Source organism: Emydura macquarii, unplaced genomic scaffold (assembly GCF_026122565.2).
Source record: "Emydura macquarii macquarii isolate MOO-44397 ecotype Brisbane River unplaced genomic scaffold, CSIRO-AGI_Emac_v2 contig_1253, whole genome shotgun sequence".
NCBI classification, from domain to species: domain Eukaryota; kingdom Metazoa; phylum Chordata; order Testudines; family Chelidae; genus Emydura; species Emydura macquarii.
Genome location: NW_027131390.1, coordinates 38581354 through 38594700, shown reverse-complemented (window position 1 = coordinate 38594700; position 13347 = coordinate 38581354). Strand labels below are relative to the sequence as shown.

The 13347-nt window shown below is 55.7% G+C and overlaps 1 protein-coding gene across 1 annotated transcript; it reads left to right on the top strand.

Moving 5' to 3' along the window:
• Nucleotides 1–1915: 1915 nt before the first annotated feature.
• Nucleotides 1916–11954, top strand: LEAP2 (liver enriched antimicrobial peptide 2). The gene is made up of 3 exons (XM_067549785.1): nucleotides 1916–2161; nucleotides 10161–10366; nucleotides 10992–11954. Exons 1-3 carry the CDS (start codon nucleotides 2069–2071, stop codon nucleotides 11026–11028), a joined length of 336 nt encoding a protein of 111 aa, XP_067405886.1. The 5' UTR covers nucleotides 1916–2068; the 3' UTR covers nucleotides 11029–11954.
• The last annotated feature ends 1393 nt before the right edge of the window (nucleotides 11955–13347 follow it).

Below are 13347 nucleotides of genomic sequence, written 5' to 3'. Positions count from 1 at the left end.
CCCAGCCTTCTTCAAAGTACCACCAGTGGTACGCATACCACCGGTTGAGAACCGCTGCTGTAGATGGATGAAATAGCCTGCAGCCCCTCTTTGCTAGAGGCCATTCCTGGGTGGCTGCATAGGGGAGGACAATCCCGGATTTCTTGGGGCCCTTGGGGGGCTTGGTCATGACTCAGCATCACGTCATGTTCTTGCCTCTCTACAAAGTGACTTGTCCTCCAGCGGCTGCTACTCAGCATTGACTGCCCAGCTCAGCAGGCGGGTGGCTCTGCCAGGCGCAGGGCTCATGAGAGTTCAGATCCAGCACTACCTGCGTGTGGGGGTTGTGGCAGCGCAGCTGGGCCCCTCCCAGCCCTGTGACCCTGACCCAGAGGGATGCCCAGTGGCAGAAGCCAGGATCAGCTGGGACATTCGCCTGCAAAGCTGGAGCCCTCCAGGCCACGGCAGGGACTACTTCGGGGCCAGGTCAGACCAAAGTGGTCCCTGCAACCCTGCATGTCAGATCACAAAGCCCCTCACTCAGATTTGGGGGGAGGAATGTAGGGTCAGGCTGCAGGGGCAGCAGCTCCTGAGAGGTAAATAGGAGAGTTGGGGGGAGGGTATGGCCCTCCATAGCCCCTGGCTGGACTCTACCCCTTTTAGTTGCCCCCTGGGATCTGGCCCATTGGCAGCAGGTCGGCGGGCAGGGCAGGCTCCTGGAATAGCACCAATGTCCTGCTAAGAGCAGCTCCCTCTAGAAATCCCTGTTGCCCCCCTCCATGGCCGGTATTGTTCAGCCTCCTGAACTGGCAGCAGTTGGGCTCTCACATGAGCTGCTGGAAATGCCAGCTCAGTCCCCAGCTGGCCGGGTGGCACACAGGGCTCAGCCCGCTGCCCTGGCTCAGTGATTCTCAGGCTGCCCTGAGGAAGGGTTGGGGTTTTAAAGCCACGTTTGCCCTTTCACCCGGTATCATCCCCCAGGTTGTTGGGTTAATTGCACCAGTTAATTCCAGCCTGGGAAGCCCGTTAAGGTGGCACAAAGCAGGGCAAGCTCTCTGCTCTGTGTTCTGCAGGAGGTCAGAGCAGATGATCACAGCTGTCCCCTCTGGCTTTATAATCTATGAACTCTCCCACCCCACCCCGCTGTGCCGTGCTCAGGGGCCTTTCCTGAGCCTCTGTGCAAGGTGAAGGGGAGGGGGAGCTGGGGTTAACCCCTTGTGCCCCCCGGGACTAAGTAATGGCCTAGGGAATCACACCAGCTTCCCGTAGGTCACAGCTGGGCCCATTGTCTCTAATTCCTCTTTGTGTGACAGTCACCCCGAGCTGGCCCAGCTGAGCGCTGGGTCCCATTGTGCTGGGAGCTGCACACACAGCGAATGAGAGACAGACCTTGCCCCCAAGAGCTCACAGGCTAACAAGACCAGACAGACGAAGGGTGGGAGGGGAAACTGAGGCACAGAGCAGCGACAGGACTTGCCTGTGGTCACCCAGCAACAGAGCTGGGACTAGAACCCAGCCGTCTTGGCTCCCAGCCCAGTGCCTGCTCCACTAGGCCGCACTGGGCCTGGTACATCCTGGCACATACGCTGGGCCAGTTCCTGCTGTGCATAGGAACACTGCCCCCAGACGCCCCTGCCTGGGGGCATTGGCCCTCAGCCAGGAGAGCAGGGCCGGGCACAGTGGCTGAGGGAGCAGGCGTGCTCAGTTGCATGGAGTCCAAGAGTAGTCTGACTGTGCTCTGGGGCCCACACCTCCCCTGCCCCACTGGGTCACTCAGCTGTGGTCCCACCCCCCCATGGATCCTCATCTCCCTGGGTCACAAGGGGCTGATCGGGCAGCTGTTGGGAGCCTTGTGGATTTAGCCATGGGGGAGGGACAGCAGGAGGCTGGATAAAAGGCAGGGGCGAGGCAGTTACCAAACAGCAGGGCACCTGTCAAATATTTGATCACAGGAGAAACAGTGCCAAGAAACCCAGGGGGCCGGAGGAAGCACACAGGAGCCCAGGGCTAGTGGCTGGTGTGTGCTGGGTGGGCAGCCTCAGAGCAGGACCCTCACGCACCCCCTTCCCTGGCCGTGAGCAGAGGCAGCATGGCCAACGGGCTCCCCTCCGCGCTGTGGGGTGCAGGCACCAGGAGGGCACTGCTCATCTGCATCGTGCTGCTGCTGCTCAGCTCCTGGCAGGTGGGTCTGGTTGGTCTGCACGGAGCATTGGGGGTTGGGGGCTGAGTGCTGCTCTGGGGGATGCTGGAGTGAAACCAGAGTCACTCTGGCTTTGCAGTGGAGCAGACTGTCCTGGAAAGTGCTGGCTGGGTATTAATATAAATGTGTGCGACGGCTCATTGCCAAGGGAGAGCATTGCCCCCTGCACCCCCTACAGCTCTGATCACCATGGCCAGGGGCTTAGTGAGAGGCTTAGACCCACATGGAGAGGGAGAGCAACTAGACCAGGGGTGCCTCGGTGGGTGAGGTGGGCACAGGGTGCTAGAGCTCTGGGCACTGCTTAAAGGAACCATTCCTCTGCTGCTGTGGTGGGAGAATACGTGGGGGAATCGCAGGGCCAGGAGGGCTGACTCTCGCTAAGCCAGGGATTCTCAGAGTGTGGCCTTTGACAGCAGGGTGTGGGGATGAGGGGGCCACGCAGCAGGCACGGGAACTCATGAAGCTGGAGATCCACGAACGCTGAGCTCCTCTGGATTTGTACCAGTGCCAATGAGAGCAGGATGGGGCCCACTGACATAGCTACAGGCACTGCTACGGGGCTGATCCCCAGAGAATCCAGTGCTGCACAACCCCCACGCCCATCAGGGAAGGCAATACGGTTAGCCCCATGTCACAGGGGAAATGGAGGCACAGACTGGGGAGGGGACTACAAGCACAGAGCTCGGACAGCCCCCGTAAGGCTCCCTCTCCTTTCCCTGTGCCTGGCCATCAGAAGCAGGAAGACCTGGTAGACTCCTTAGCCTGGGGTCAGGGGTTCCCATGGCTTCCAAGTCCCTGCAGCAGGGCCCAGGGGTTGCGGCTGCCTGCAAAGATGTTGTATGAGGGTCTGGTTCTCTGAACCCAGCTCCTTTCCCAGGCTGTTTCCCCTGCAGGCAGGGCACTGCTGGATGCTGTCGGTACCTGTGAGAGACGGATGGCGTTTGATAAAGGCAGATCGGGTAATGCAGGCAGGTGCTTGATGGGTTTTCCGCACACAGCTCTGCTGGTGCCCCTCGCTCCTGAACCACAGCCCCCTGCTATCCCAGCTCTGGGCTCCCCACCCACAGCTCTGCTGGCGTCCCTCAGTCCTGAACCATAGCCGCTGCTATTCCAGCCTTGGACTCCCCCCAGACAACTCTGCCAGTGCCCCTCACTCCCAGCTTGCAGCCCCCTGCCATTCCAGTCCTTGGCTTCTCCCCCAGCTCCGCTGACATCCCTCAGTCCTGGCTGGAAATGGGGCATGGAGCTCAGAGTTTAGAAAGCCTGAGAAGCCCGTGCAGATGGGAGGGGATGAGACCAGGATGGAAGCTGCTCCTACACCAGGGCTTGGCTAAGGAAAACGCATCGCTCAGTTTCTCCAGACTACTGCCCTGCTCCCACTCTGCCCTATCTGCCTTTCCTGATGAGCGACTCCATGCTGGGGCACAGCCTCAAAGGTATTTAGATGACTAACTCCCCAAACGCCCTTTGAGGCTCAGGGCCAGGGTGCATAGGTATGGGTCAGTGCCCACATACATACCATGTCTCCCCACACAGGGCAGGACCATGCCCCACACTCCCAGGGCCACACACCTTGATGTGGTAAGTGAATCCTGGTCTTGCGCTATGAGTGCCCAGCTCCAGCAAAGACACAGCCCCTCATCCTTGGGAAGGGATGGGTGCACCTGCCTGAGAAGGGAAAGAGTAAATCTGTGCACCCACTTGCCACCCCACGGAGGAGGGTAAACGAGGCTCTACGAGGACAGGTGACAAAAGCTCATAGGCGAGGACCCACCTTAACAGTGGGTTAGATTTTGGGGGGAATATGGAAAATACAACAAGGTTGTAAGAGCAACAAATGGGAAAAGGGTGGGGGAATCTGTCAGCTGCTTAGATGTTTCTACACAAACGCAAGGAGTCTGGGGAATACACCGGAAGAACTGGAAGTGTTAGTTCAGAAGCTACATTATGACTCAGGCTCCACAGAGACTTGGGGGCATAATCTCATGACAGGAATATTGGTACAGAGGGTTACTGCTTGTTCAGGAAGGTCCGGCAGGGGGAAAAGGAAGGAGGTTTTGCGTTTTGCATCAAGAATATGGACACTTGCTCTGAGGTCCAGAAGGAGGGGAAAGGAAGACAAGTTAAGATCCTTGGGGTAAAGGTAATTAGGGTGAAAAACAGGGACTATGTCATGGTAGGGGTTTGCTATAAACCACCAAATCAGGAAGAGGAGGCGGATGAGGCATTTCTAGCACAAATAACAGAATATCCAGAACACAAGCCCAGGCAGTAATGGGGGATTCTAACTACCCAGACATCTGTTGGAAAAGTAATACAGCCAAACACAAAATGTCGAGTAAGTTCTTGGAGTGTATTGAAGACAACTTCTTGTTTCAGAAAGTGGAGGAAGTAACCTGGGGGCCAGGCATTTTAGACTTGTTGGTTGTGAATCTCAAGGTGGAAGGCAAGTTGAGTGAAAGTGATCATGCAATGACAGTGTTCACGATTTTAAGAAAAGGAAGCATGAGTAGGGTTGTCCTGGAGTCTCCAGGAATTAATCTTTAATTAAAGATTATGTCATGTGATGAAACCCTCAGGAACACAGCCAACCAAAATTGGTAATCCTGAGCCTCAGAGCAGCAGAATAAGGACACTGGACTTCAAAAAAGCAGACTTTAACAAACTCAGAGAACTGGTAGATAAGGTCCTGTCCTGTGGGAAGAAAATCTAAGAGAAAAAGGAATTCAGTAGAACTGGCAGTTTCTCAAGGAGACAATATTGAAGGCACAACTGCAAACTATCCCAATGCAAAGGAAAGATAGGAAGGAATAGGAAGAGGCCAATATAGTTCCATCTCTTTAATGATCTGCAAATCAAAAAGGGATCCTACAAAAAGTGGAAACATGGACAAATTGCCCAGGAGGAACAAAATCAGAAAGGCTAAGGCATAAAATGAGTTACACCTAGTGAGGGACATAGAAGGCAATTAATTAGCAGCAGGAGAAAGATGAAGAAAAATGTAGGCCCTCTATTTGGCAGAAAAGGAGATTTAATAACTGATGACATCAAGAAAGCTGAGCTTCTTAATATCTATTTTGCTTCAGTCTTCACTAAAGGGTTTAATGGTGACCAGATACTCAGCATAATTAGAATTAACAAGGGAGAAAGAATGCCAGTCAAAACAGGGGAAGAACAGGTTAAAGAATATTTAAATAGGTTGTATTCATGTTGACAAAGCCTATCCTTCAGCTGAAGCAATCTTGGAACCATTAGCAATTATATTTGAGGTCCCAGAAGGACAAACATAGTACCTGTCTTCAGGGCCATCCCTGAGGGAGTGCGGGTGACGGGGCAAACCACACTGTGTGGGTCCCCGCCCGGCTCCAGTGGCAGACACTGGGTCACCGACCAGGGGCCCAAGGCTGCATTTGGGCCCTCTCCCCAGGCCTCAAGCACCCCCCCCCCCACAGGACATGAGGGGTCTCTGGCTCCCAGAAGATGGTGCTGCCCCCCAACTGCCCTGGGGAAGGAGGGGGTCAGTACCTGCGGGGGGGTGATGACATGCCACTTACCTCCGCCTCCCCAGCACTTACCTGCCACACAGCGCCTGGCTCTCCTACTCCAGCCCCGCAACCCGCAGCCTCACCTCCCAGCCTGTGGGTGGAGGGTGCCGGGCCAGCCCTTCATGATGCACAGCGGGGACGGGGGGGATGCAGGAGGCTCTGAGAGGCAGCTGGCTGTGATCCCTGTCCCCGCTGTGCGTTTTGAAGGGCCAGCCTGGCACCCCCCTGCAGGCCAGCTCCCAGGGGCCTGGCCCCCTTGGTACACGACTGCCCAGCTACCGCCAGGTCCTGCCCAGTCCACCATGCAGCCTGGAGGCAGGCTCCAGCCACCTACCTCCCACCCAGTCTGGAGCAGGGCTCCCAAAGCCTGGGGCTCATGGCAGTCACCCCGATCTGCCCTACCCAAGGGATGGCCCTGTCTGTCTTTAAAAAGAGGAACAAAGAGGACCTAGGGAACTGTAGACCAGACAGCTTAACTTCAATACCTGGAAAGATACTGGAGCAAATGATTAAACAATCAATGTGTAAGCACCAGGAGGAAAATAGGGTTAAAAGAAACAGCCAGCATAGATTTGTCAAGAACAAATCATGCCAAACCAACGTAATTTCCTTCTTTAGCAGGATTACTGGTGTAATAGATGGGGGGACCAGTAGATGTGATATATCTTAACATTAGTAAGGCTTTTGATAAGTCCCACGTGATATTCTCATAAGCAAACTAGGAAAATGTGGTCTATATGAAATTACTGTAAGGTGGGTGCACAGCTGATTGAGAGACTGTACTCAGAGAGCAGTTATCAAAGAGTAGCTGTCACACTGGGCGGGTGTATCTAGTGGGGTCCCGCATGGGTCAGTCCTAGGTCCAATATTTTCATTGGTGGAGTGGATAGTATAAAATATGTAGATGACACCAATATGGGACGAGTGCAAGTATCTGGAGGGCAGGATTAGAATTCAAAATGGTCTTGACAAATTGGAGAATGGGTCTGATTTCAATCAGATGAAATTCAATAAAGACAAGTGCAAAGTACTACGCTTAGGAAAAATCAAATGCACAACTACAAAATGGGAAATAGCTGGCAACATGGCCACACTGCCGAAAAGGGTCTGGGGGTTAGAGTGGCTCACAAATTGAATATGAGACAACACTGTGATGCAGCTGTGAAAAAGTCCCATCCTCTGGGGTGTATTAACAGAAGCGTCGCATATAAGATATGGCAGGTAATTGTCCTATTCCACTTGGCACTTAGAGGCCTTAGCTGTACTGTGGCCAGTACTAATTGTCCAAGACAAATTGGAGAGAGTCCAGAGGAGAGCAACAAAAATGACGAAAGGTTCAGACAACCTGAGCTGTGAGGAAAGGTTTAAAAACCTGGGTGTGTATAGTCCTGAGAAAAGAAAACTGAGGCCAGACCTGATCACATCTTCAGATATGATTCACGGATTCACCAAGGGAAAGTCATGCCTGACCAACCTAATTGCTTTCTATGATGAGGTGACTGGCTCTGTGGATGTAGGGAAGGCGGTGGATGTGATATACCTTGACTTTAGCAAAGCTTTTGATATTGTCTCTCACAGTATTCTTATCAGCAAGTTAAAGAAGTATGGGTTGGATGAATGGACTATAAAATGGATAGAGAACTGGCTAGAGCATAGGGCTCAATGGGTAGTGATCAATGACTCCATGTCTAGCTGGCAACCGGTCACAAGCGGAGTGCCCCAGGGGTCGGTCCTGGGGCTGGTTTTGTTCAACATCTTCATTAATGATCTGGAAGATGGGGTAGATTGCACCCTCAGCAAGTTTGTGGATGACACTAAGCTGGGGGGAATGGCAGATACCCTGGAAGATAGGTATAGGATACAGGAGGACCTAAACAAACTGGAGGATTGGGCCAAAAGAAATCTAATGAGGTTCAACAAAGAAAAGTGCAGAATCCTTCACTTAGGAAGAAAGAATCCCATGCACAGCTATAGACTGGGGACCGACGAGCTAGGCAGCAGTTCTGCAGAAAAGGACCTGGCGGTAACAGTGGATAAAAAGCTGGATATGAGCCAGCAGTGTGCCCTGGTTGTCAAGAAGGCTAATAGCATATTGGGCTGTATTAGGAGGAGCATTGCCAGCAGATCACGGGAAGTGATTATTCCCCTCTATTCGGCATTGGTGAGGCCGCATTTAGAATATTGTGTCCAGTTTTGGGCCCCCCACTACAAAAAGGATGTAGACAAGTTGGAGAGAGTACAGCGGAGGGCAACAAAAATGATTAGAGGTCTGGAGCACAGGACTTATGAGGAGAGGCTAAGGAAACTGGGCTTGTTTAGTTTGCAAAAGAGAAGAATGAGGGGGGATTTGATAGCAGCCTTTAACTACCTGAAAGGGGGTTCCAGGGAGGATGGGGCTAGGCTGTTCTCAGTGGTGGCAGATGACAGAACAAGGAGCAACGGTCTCAAGTTGCAGTTGGGGAGGTCTAGGTTGGACATTAGGAAAAAGTTTTTCACTAGGAGGGTGGTGAAGCACTGGAATGGGTTACCTAGGGAGGTGGTGGAATCTTCATCTTTAGAGGTTTTTAAGCTGAGGTTTGAGAAAGCCCTGGCTGGGATGATATAGCTGAGGTTAGTCCTGCTTTGAGCAGGGGGTTGGACTAGATACCTCCTGAGGTCCCTTCCAACTCTAATATTCTATGATTCTATGATTCTATATGCCGAGGGCTGTTCTAAAGAGGACTGGGATCAATTGTTCTCCATGTCCACTGAAGAGAGGACAAGAAGCAATGGGCTCCATCTGCAGCAAGGGGGATTTAGGTGGGATATTTGGAAAAACTTGGTAACGCTCAGGGTAGTTCCGCACTGGGCCAGGCTTCCAAGGGAGGTTATGGGATCCCCATGGCACAGGGTGTGCCCTCAGCTTGTGCCATGCTGCCTGGCCCACTGGGGTGGTCTCTGACGCACCACATACACGCTGGCCATTGCTTTGCCCTATGTGCACCTTTAATCTTTAGATTCCCAGCATTACCATACAGGCATGGCAGGGGGAGCCGCTGCACCCACAGCTCACTCTCCCACTTTACTTGCTGCTCCTGACATTATAGATCTTTTCCTTATTGAGCTAATTACCCCATCAGCCTCCCCAATGCCCCCAGGTGTCAACAATCCCCACTGTGACAGTTAATTGATCCAATTAAGCCTGCAACCTTCTCTGTCAGGCAGTTGTCTAGGGGAGCAGGGTGCTATCGCTAGCCCTGGGTCACACTCCAACGCTGGCGGTTTTTCAGCGTGACCTCACATTGCTACGATTCTGTGACTCTCACCCTTTGCCTTGGTGCAGAGACCATGGCCAGAAATCACAGCTAGGCAGACGGTGCTGAAGGTGCCCATGCTGGGACCCTCTCCCTCCCTCCCGGATCCTGAGGCCACAGGGACAACTGGACCAGCAGCATCAGTGGGACTTGCATAGCAGGGGCTGCTGGGAGGTGACCCACAGGGACAGGGTTGCACTTCAGGGCCTGGGCCAGCATGGCTCCTTTCCCACTTGCTTCTTACTGCTGCCCGGGATCTCTTCCTTTCGGAGTCCAGCCCCGCCAGCCTGCACATCCTAGCGCTGGGGCTGGGGTGACACTCATCTGCGGACTTACCAGGCACATAGTACACAGCCCCTCGGCAGCTCCAGCAGGAGCGCTCAGCCAGGCAAGAGGCAGTGCCGTCTGGCAGAGCAGAGGACGAGAAGAGGACTCCTGGGTCTTATTCATGGCCCTGACACTGTTTCCGTGTGCGGCCCTAAGCGAGTGTGCCTCAGTTCCCCATCTGTTACATGGGGTGATGGGCATGGGGGGTGGGGCTTTGGGTAGCAATGTGTGAGATGCCAGAGCCACACACTTCCCCCGGAGAGTCCTGAACCCCCCCGCACGGGCTGCACATCATAACTAGACTCCATGTGGCTGGGACTGAGCACGGGTCAGTCAGACGTGGAGCTCCCTGCACACCCCATCCATTGGCTCTCTCTCCACCACATCCAGGGCCTGACCCAGCTGCCTCGATGTTGGAGCTGTCCAATAGCCCCTGGGGCCTGCCTGTAGGCTTGGCATTAGAGGACAGGTGATAACTGAGGAGATGCTCTGCACTGAGCCGAGGGGGCATGGGACCGTGCCCTCCTGAGCTTCTCCCAGACACAGCCCAGAGCTCCCCCTGCCCCCCACCAGGTGGCTGCCTCTCATGCTGGTGCTTCTCCTGTTCCAGCTCTCCTTGCCCCACGGCCTCAGATCACAAAGCCCTCGCTGTGGCTGGCCTGCCCCACCATGGGGTGCAGTGCTGTCCTGACGCCAGGCCCAGAGGAGGTGGGGACTGTGCACTGGGAGGGACGTGAGCCCTGGCAATTTTCTCTGTGGGGCTGACTGGGCCAGGCCCATGCCCCTACTCCCAGCCCTTCTCTCCTGTCACTCTAGGGAACATCGGGACCTACCGGGAGCAGGATGTTGTTTGGAGTCATGGCCAGCCAGGGCTCCCCACCCACCGTTCTCAGGTCAGGCCCTGCTGGGGGACCCGCACTCCGCCGGGCAGCCAGGATGACGCCCTTCTGGAGGATGGTGGGCAGCAAACCCCTGGGAGCCTATTGCCGGCACGGCCTGGAGTGCAGCACCAAGATGTGCAGGTGAGTCTGGAGCGCCAGGGCAGGCAACCTGCATTGCAGCCCCTGCTATCCCAGCCCTGGGATCCCCACACACAACTCTGCCAGTGCCCCACACTCCCGACCCGCAGCCCCCTGCTATCCCAGCCCCACACACAGCTCTGCCAGTGCCCCACACTCCCGACCCACAGCCCCTGCTATCCCAGCCCCACACACAGCTCTGCCAGTGCCCCTCACTCCCGACCCACAGCCTCCTGCTATCCCAGCCCCACACACAGCTCTGCCAGTGCCCCACACTCCCGACCCGCAGCCCCCTGCTATCCCAGCCCCACACACAGCTCTGCCAGTGCCCCTCACTCCCGACCCGCAGCCTCCTGCTATCCCAGCCCTGGGCTCCCCACACACACCTCTTCCAGTGCCCCTCGCTCTCGACCCCCCACCCCCTGCTTGGTGGAAGCTGGAGCTGGGGACTGCGTTTGGGCTTGTTTCTACAGTTCACCCTGCTGCGCTGGGGGCCCTGATGTTGGCTGTGCAGGAGCTGGAGATGAACTGGGGATGAGGGTGGTGGCAGAGGATCAGGGGAGCCCACTGCCCAGGGCATGGGGGTGACGTACCCGCCCCTAGACTCATGACTGCTTTGCCTCCCCAGGAATGGGCACTGTGCTCCCCCTCAGTACGAGTGCTGAAGGCTGGAAGCTGATGAAATCCCAGCTGGAGACTACGCTTCCCGTCTGCCCCCAGGCTCAGAAGACCATCTGCAGATGGGAGGCCCTCAATACTTGGCCCTGGGTGGGACTGAGAGACACACGGCCCCGTATACAGAGCCCTGCAATCACTGCTCAGGGGCTGGGGGCTCCAGCTGCCCCACACCAGATGGGAATAAGTCCCAGCCCCTCCAACTGCACCCTCGGTGGAGGGGAAAGTGCTCTGGTCCCAGCAGGGGCAAATTCCAACCCTGAATTCAGCACCTCCCACCCCCCAGCAAAACAGTCATCTGGGGGCTCCCCCAGCCCACTGCGACGCCCGCACAGACCAGAGCCCCTCGCAGGGACTGCCATTGCTCCTGATACCGAATGGGCACTGAGAGTGCAGGGGTGACCCCAACGAGAGCTGGGAGACCAGCTTCTACCTGACCCCAGCTTTGCTCTGTGCAAGGAAAACTAGGGCTCTTAAGGGAGCCACATGTGCCAGCAGTTGCAACCTGGGGATTAAGATCCCTCCTCAGAGCCAGCCCAAAGGAAATGCCCACATACCCTGTGTACCCCACCCCACAGAAGGATCTTTTTCGTGTCTTCCTGCCAAGGCCAGAGAGCATCCCACCTTGGGGTCCCTCCTCGGGCTTCCTGTCTCTCTCCCCCACTGTGTGGGAGCTCCCTATGGGCTGGGCAGACTCCCAGTCTGCCCATTGAAAGGTGACAGACAGTGCCCAAAGTTGCCCCTCCAGGGACCCCAAGGTGGCACCTGGGAGAAACATGGACTTCTTACTGGAGAGCCCTGGATTCCCCACGGCTCATGGCTGGCTGCATCACCTGTAGCATGCCGGGCTCCGCAAGACTGCACCTCATGGACTGATTTGAACCCACGTCGCTTTCTCAAACAATAAATGCACCAGGCCTGAAAGTCTGTGACTTCCTGACTCTTCCCGAAAAGAGCAGAAAGGAGTCGCTCTCGGGTTTCCCCAGCAATCCAGCCCTGCAACTGATCAGCTCTGGGCACCCCAGGCAGCGGTGCCTAAGGGCTGGGATGTGACACATCCCAGGGTCGCTATCAGGGCTGAGCAAATACCCACCTCCCCTGATAGCCCCTTGGCTGTGAGCTGAGCTCCTTTGGCCTGTGTGCCCAGGGAACATATGCTAAGAGGACCGTTCCAGCATGCAGGTTTGCTGGCAGGGCGTGTGGGAACAGCAACGTGGAGAATATCGGCAGAGGGCCAGTGCATGACCACATGGTTCCCACAAGCTCCCCCACTACCAGTCAGGGACCCGGCCCCTGGGCTGTCTGAACTGCAAACACTGCTGGTTGGCAGGCCCAGGCCATGCCTCTCTGAAGAGATAACTCAGCTGATAGCCCCGGCCCGCTGTTGTGTCTTAGCTGGGGAAGCCAAACAAATATGTCCCAGGCCAACAGAGAAGTGCCTCTGGTTTTTCTTTGCCAGCACATGGGCCTAGTTCCTTCCTGCACCCTCAGGCCAAAGGAGGTAGGGGGATAGTTTCCTCAGGTAAGGCCTGATCCCAGGGAGTGCTAAACTCCCCCTATTCCCGCTAACTCCCACATAGCCCAAGTGTGCTCAGCAACAGTTCTCGGCCCGGCTCTAAAGGCACCATGTCAGCGTGGCCTGACGCACTGTGCCGGGGCCTGGGCCAGCCTGGAAGAGGTGGAGTTGTGCAGTTTAGGGCAGCACTAGAGGGCAAAGCATTTTGCACTGTAAATGACAGCCACACCCTGGGAAAGTGCCTGCCCTGCCCTGCCCTGCCCTGGGGAGAGGCTGACAGCAGGAGATGCAGTTGCTATAAGTGATGCTGCTCTATAGCTCCCCCTCCCCTGACCCTCCAATCCGCTTTCCATGGCTTTCGCTCTCCCATTGCAGCAATCCTGCCCCACGCGGAGCTGGGGCTCCTGCGTTAGGTCTCAGTCCAAGCCCAGGTTCCACTGCCCCCAAGTCCAAAGAAAAACTCAGATAGGGGCCTGTGTGGGATGACCCCCAGCCCCAAACAGACACTGCCATGAGTTTGCTCCCGTGCCCTGGCAGACAGGCTGGCGCAGGGAGGCTCCAGCACCAGCCGGCTGTGGTGCAAGTGCTGGGTTCTCTGTGCTGGTGCTGCCATCTGCTGGCTGCTCTCAGTGGTTCAGCTCTAATCTAAAAACTCGCTAGGGGTGGTTAGTGCAGTCACCGGGCTCTGAGTTTCTGGGGGCTGAGCAAAGCCGCTCCGTCCAGAACACAGAGATTCACAGAGTCTAAGGTCAGTAGGAAACCATTGTGATCACCTAGTCTGACCTCCTGTCTA

Bases quoted from the DNA above. Each gene is read 5' to 3' on its own strand.
- LEAP2 (XM_067549785.1), top strand. From the start codon at position 2,069: ATGGCCAACGGGCTCCCCTCCGCGCTGTGGGGTGCAGGCACCAGGAGG. The intron at 2,162-10,160 runs GTGGGTCTGGTT...CTGTCACTCTAG, and splicing joins TGCTGCTCAGCTCCTGGCAG to GGAACATCGGGACCTACCGG. The intron at 10,367-10,991 runs GTGAGTCTGGAG...TTGCCTCCCCAG, and splicing joins TGCAGCACCAAGATGTGCAG to GAATGGGCACTGTGCTCCCC.